Raw genomic sequence first — 6,000 nt, 5'->3', positions numbered from 1 at the left:
AACTTGTTCTCTTGGCTTATACAAGGAAGGGGAAAATTGCGGCAAAAATGACAAGTGGGACCAAGTGTTGTGGGTCTAGGAATTCTCTTGAGCACTTGCTACCAAAAGGGACAAGGCTTCCCCCAAATTTTAAAGGTTTTTTATCTTGGAAAAAGCACCAACCGCATCTTAGTGTAAATCCCAAACTAAAAACTACTACTTGCTTAGCAATTTTTGGCTTCCATGGTTTGTTGCTAAATGAATTGGTTGGCTTCATAATCTTAGTGATAAGACAAAGTAGATATAAGGTTTTGTAAAATTTACTATATCATTTGCCTCTATCGTTTGGGTTCCCAAAATATCTTGGGATGAGCTCTTAATAATTTGATTTGCACGCTCTTACATGGTAATGATAAGACCTTGGGTACCGTCTATGACTACCATTCATTGTTGGTAATGATGAGACCTTAGATTGCCCATGAAGATCAAGGATTCGCTTAAAGTGTAAACAACCTTACCGAAATCAGGAATCAGCCTTACCGAAACAATGACAATCAAAGAGCAATATGCAAAAATTGGTCAATTTCAAAAGGCTGTGTTGGAATTCAAACGACATTATTACAAGAAAAGTAAAGGAAAATAAACAAATTTACTCAACCTATCTTTACCATATAATATATCACAAAACATACTTACTTCATGATGCCATTTGCACGAATTACAGCTACTGAATTTGTCACAGTCAAAGAAATCCCAATGTGATCAAAACGTGAAAGGACCATGTGGACTTCCACATTCGTTGCATGCTTTTAGGGTAGCATTTTCATTGTGAACTTTTATAATTCTAGCTCTTACCTCCCTATCCACCCAAAATGTCGAAAAACACCGTTGAACCATCTCTCTACATTCCATTACGCTCAACCATCCCAATTTGTGATGGTTGAGAGAATAAAAAAGCTTGAGGCCTTCCTACTTCGAATCCCCACCGTAGCACACCAAGATCACGCCATACACGTACATTGCTACTTCATGACCCTTTGAGATTGCCATCTTTAAAGACTCAATTTCAGGTTCTATTATATTGTCTTGGAAGTAGTATCGCATCCCTAGCCTGTACTGGACCTAAAAATTGCTGAAATCCCTGCATCGTTTCAGGAACATGGAAACATTTTCATATCTGTTCCATGAATTAAGCAGATTGAAGCTTTCAAATTTGCTAATGTCTATGTGTTCGAATATGCAATCGTCTTGGGGGATTTGGTTGAACTTTTTGCAACTTATCTTTGCTGAAAACAAGTCATTAAAAGAGCGTGAAGCAACCTTCGTGAGTATTTGGACAAGAAGCTCGTCCAAAAGAGATTATACGGACGATGAGGTGGTTCTAGCTTTCTTCACACTCTGGTTTTGGATTAAAACATAATTTCTACAAGAAAACTTAAATAGATGGTTTATACTTCAATAAGAAGCGGAAGATTTGTATGGACCCAATAAGGCGTTAACACTGCCTTCAAATGAAGTAGATAGTAAATACAAATTCATGGATAATAACAAATACATTTAAAAATAGGTTTTTGTTATCGATTACAAGTCCATGTAAACCCAATGCATGAATTAATAACAAATAAATTTTAAAGATGGGTTTATGCTATTAATTACAAATCCATAGTCCAAATACATGAATTATAAGGTCACTAATTCTAGAAATAATGGCCAATTGTTAGTTATATGCTATTGATTACAAATCCATGTACAAATACATGAATTATAAGGTCAGTAATTCTAGAATAATGGCCAGTTGTTAGTTATATATTACAGACCTTCATTGTTCCGAAAACATCACTACCAAAAGCAAGTATCAAATATGAAAAACATCACCACAAAACACAAGTAGTGCGTGATCTAAGAAAATGGCATCAAAGCTAACAACTTCTTCTCCAGCTTCCGCTGTTACTTATGCACACCACATGCACTCATATGTACACTATATTCATGATCTGCACAAAACTGGAGATTGGGCAGGGAGCTGCTTCTGACATTTATAAGATACATTAATAGCATGTTATTCATATACTAGATACAATTACAACATAATCCACAACGATCACATATATAAGTTTAGACTGATGGTTAAATATATGTGAAGAATTACCATGACATCAGAAGAATCATATGGTCACATATAAAATTAGAACATAATCCACAACGATGGCATACATAATCCACAACAATCACATACACAATTATAATATAATCTACAATAGTCACATAACAAATTAAATATTAGCATGACATCGGAAGAATCATGTGGTCTTGGGGATTGTAACAAGTTCCCTGCAAGTTTGCTCATTATAACCAAGCTTTCGGCAACTCCTTTCTCTTCACCGCCTATGCACTCCTTTTCATTATCGCATGTTACCCGCCTCCCACTGTAACAAACCATTACAGGTACTTCCCCCATGTTATGTTGCACAAACTTGAAATTACATATAACATACATGCATCAAAACTAGTGAACATTCCTGCTTGTCATATTAAGTTACAGCCACGCACACCAGGAAATTTTTCCCAAAATTCCCAAATTTTATGAATATCCTAAATTTGTGCAATTGAATACTTGAAACAGAAATTAGAACATACCCAGTATTCTAGCATGTCAAAAATAAAGTTTTTTCCACAACCCTAGCCCCAACATGAAACATAGACCCTAATTGACCTTCTAAGTATTAGTTCATCTTACAAACAACCCACATATCCCATAAATCATTGATATAGGACTTGGAATTGAACACCCTACCTTACTAGCCTCCAAAATCGAGCCAATGCTTGGGGTGCCGAAATATGTTTGTCGAAGCTAAAATAACAGTCAAAATGGAAAATATAGTACAAACGTGTTATCTTTAAGGATGGAAGACTTTGTTGTGTTTGGTTATGGAAGAATAACACACATAGCTCACAAATCTAAGCTTAACCAACCCCGACGTCACTGTTCTCACCTCACTCTCGACAACGATGTGTTCGAAATCAGGGCTCAGAGTTCTAAGCTAAACCCAAAACGCACGAGCTCACTCTTTTATGCTCTATCTCGACTTCCCTCTCTTCAAAATTAGAGCTCAATAATTTGCTCAACCCAAAAACTCAGAGTTCACAACTCTCTCTCGACATCCTTTTCTTCGAAATCAAACAAATGACTCCATCATCTGTGAGTTTTTACAATTTTTATGTGCGTATTTTCGTCATTTCACTATTATGCACGGTGAGCATGGAGTGTACATGGCAGGTTTGTCCTATTTTGGTCCCAAGAACAACAAAATGGCCAATTTGTGCCAATTTCCCTTTTTTATATGAGTTCTTCGATTAATCTCACGATATATTAAGCTATCAACTTAAATATTTTTTGTTACACAGAAATAAAATATTAATTGATAAAAACTAAAAAACTAAAAAAAAATAAGAAGAAAAAAGAATGTTTCACGTCATATATCGAATCTCTTCCATCTACAAAACCTGGTCACCTAATCAAATATCTAAACCCTCTAATTTAATAACTTTACATCCAATTTCATTCATTCTTTTATCAATAATATTCAAACCCATTTAGTTAAAAGCACCCCAAAATTGAGATTGTGTGGCTTCGAAAATTCGGATATCTTTTTCTTGAATGCGTGAACGCTTTTTTATATGAAATTTTCTAAAGACGGTGAAAATTTTGAAATATATACATCTCCCTTTTTCATGCGAGAAAATGAAAAAACAAAAAGCTCAAGAGGAGAGAAGGAGAGTGAACAATCGAGAGAGAGATGGATAAAAGAAGGGGATGTGGAGGAGAGAGAAGATAGGAGAAGAAGATGGAAAGTTTCACATGATAATTTTTTTTAAATTTAACTACTTCACAAATTATTGTGTTTCAATGTAATAGGATTATTCAAGTTGATAACTTAATATATCATAAAATTAATCTAATGGCTCATATGAAATACATCATCCATCTTATCCCATTAAAAAATGTAACAAGTAGGCTACTTGCGTGTATAGACATCAACAATGTGAACTCAAGTCTTCATTAATTAGATATCATTTCTATATTAACTGGTCAATACTTAGTACTACATTGGATGCTTAAATTATGAGATTATATCTCATTTCTTAAACAAATTGTAACAACTAGATTACTTGCATATATAAATTTATTCCATAGTGGCCCTATATATAAATTATGCTTGACCATAAAAATAAAATAACAATTGTTTTGTGTGGGATGCTTCATATTGAATTCATAATTAGGTTAATATATTTTATAGTCAGAAAAATTGATGATAGTTTTTATTCATCGATGTTCTAATCTAATTCGATTTATGAAAAAGAAAATTAGAATTCAAATGAGCACACTATTCTAATCAAGTCAAGTGCAAAAGGAAAGATTAGGTTTAGTCTCATTTCAAAAAAAAATTTAAGATGGAGCTAATTACTCTACATTTCATTTACAATCGCCAATATATATAAATCGATGAACTGGAAAAAGCAGCAAATGATCGAGCGATGGTGAAAGAAATGAAGGTCGAGATCATTTCAAGAAAAACAATTAGGCCATCCTCCCCAACTCCTCATCATCACAAAAACTTCAAGCTCTCTCTTTTGGACCAAAGACATAGCCCTAATTTGTATGGCAATATGATCTTCTTCTACTCGTCTACCAGCAACTATGATCATACTTATGGTGACTTCAATCCCCATGCATTGAAAATGTCAAGCCACCTTCAGAAGTCGTTGTCCAAAACCTTGGTTCATTTCTATCCACTTGCCGGGCGGCTCAAAGACGCTGCTACCATTGAGTGCAATGACCAAGGGGTTTATTTTGTAGAAGCTCGAATGGATTGCCACCTCTTGAATTTTCTCTCCCAACCTGATTCCACCTTATTCCAGCACTTTATTCCCACCTCCAGTGCTGAAAAGGAAGATGTTATTGTTCTGCTTGTTCAACTCACTGTCTTTAACTGTGGAGGAATTGCTATTGCAGTCTCTCTTTTACACAAGATCGCGGACGCTTCATCCTTGTGCACTTTTGTCCAAAGTTGGACGGCAGCCAGTACTGCTCTTGATCAATCAGAATTCATTGGTCATGACCAGAGATTAGGTCAAGTGCTTCCTTTGTTTATTGGATCGTCGTTGCTGCCGCCTTCAGAGATGTTGATCACACGCACCTTGGACATCCCAGACCCACATCAAAATTTCACCACTAGGCGTTTTGTGTTCAGCACCTCAAAGATGGCCAGTCTCAAGGCAAAAGCAGCTATTACTACTAACAACCCTACAAATGTGGAACTAGTATCTGCAGTTGTGGTCAAATGTGCTATTGCTGCTGCACAGTCCATATCAACATCGTCATCAAGGCCATCGGTGTTGTTCCACGCCATGAACTTGCGCAAAAGAATGGTCTCTCCACTGCCGGCCAATACTGTAGGTAATCTCGTTTGGGCGTTTCCAGTGCTTATTGAAGAAAGTGATATAAAATTACATGAGGTTGTTGTCAAGTTGAGGAAAGGCTTAACGGACTTTTGCAACGACAAGGCTAATAGGTTTAAAGGCGAAGATGGTTTTGCCGTGGTTTCCGAATATCATACAAAGGAGGTTGAATTCATCTCAAGGGGAGTTAATATTTTTCGTTGTACAAGTTTGTGCAAATTTCCAATATATGATATGGATTTTGGGTGGGGGAAACCCACTTGGGTTGCTACTTCTATGGGCTTTAAAAACTTTATAGTTTTGATTGATAGTAAACTTGGTGAAAATATTGAAGCGTGGGTAACACTGGCAGAACAAGAGATGGCTATCTTTCAAAGGGATGAGATGCTTCTTTCATTTGCTTCCTTAAACCCCAGTGCAGCTGTCCATGAAAGCCGTATGTGATGGAAGTATATGGTGAATTTATGGTTGTAATAAGATTGTTCATCCTATATATCTTTGTGTCATCATAACTCTATAATTTATAGTTCTATATAAATGTCAAAACCAATTTCGATAGTT

At 35.8% G+C, this 6,000-nt stretch overlaps 1 protein-coding gene and 1 pseudogene across 1 annotated transcript; one reads left to right on the top strand and one right to left on the bottom strand.

Moving 5' to 3' along the window:
- Positions 1-597: 597 nt before the first annotated feature.
- On the bottom strand, positions 598-1,802 carry LOC126599005 (putative F-box protein At1g67623; annotated as a pseudogene).
- Positions 1,803-4,515: 2,713 nt separating this feature from the next.
- Positions 4,516-5,883, top strand: LOC126599004 (salutaridinol 7-O-acetyltransferase-like). Its single transcript, XM_050265393.1, has one exon. The coding sequence runs from the start codon at positions 4,516-4,518 to the stop codon at positions 5,881-5,883; it is 1,368 nt and encodes a 455-aa protein (XP_050121350.1).
- The last annotated feature ends 117 nt before the right edge of the window (positions 5,884-6,000 follow it).

This window comes from Malus sylvestris, chromosome 14, assembly GCF_916048215.2.
Source record: "Malus sylvestris chromosome 14, drMalSylv7.2, whole genome shotgun sequence".
NCBI lineage: Eukaryota > Viridiplantae > Streptophyta > Magnoliopsida > Rosales > Rosaceae > Malus > Malus sylvestris.
This window is presented reverse-complemented; position numbering and strand designations above follow the sequence as displayed.

Excerpts from the sequence above, each read along its gene's own strand:
- LOC126599004 (XM_050265393.1), top strand. The coding sequence starts at position 4,516 with ATGGTGAAAGAAATGAAGGTCGAGATCATTTCAAGAAAAACAATTAGG.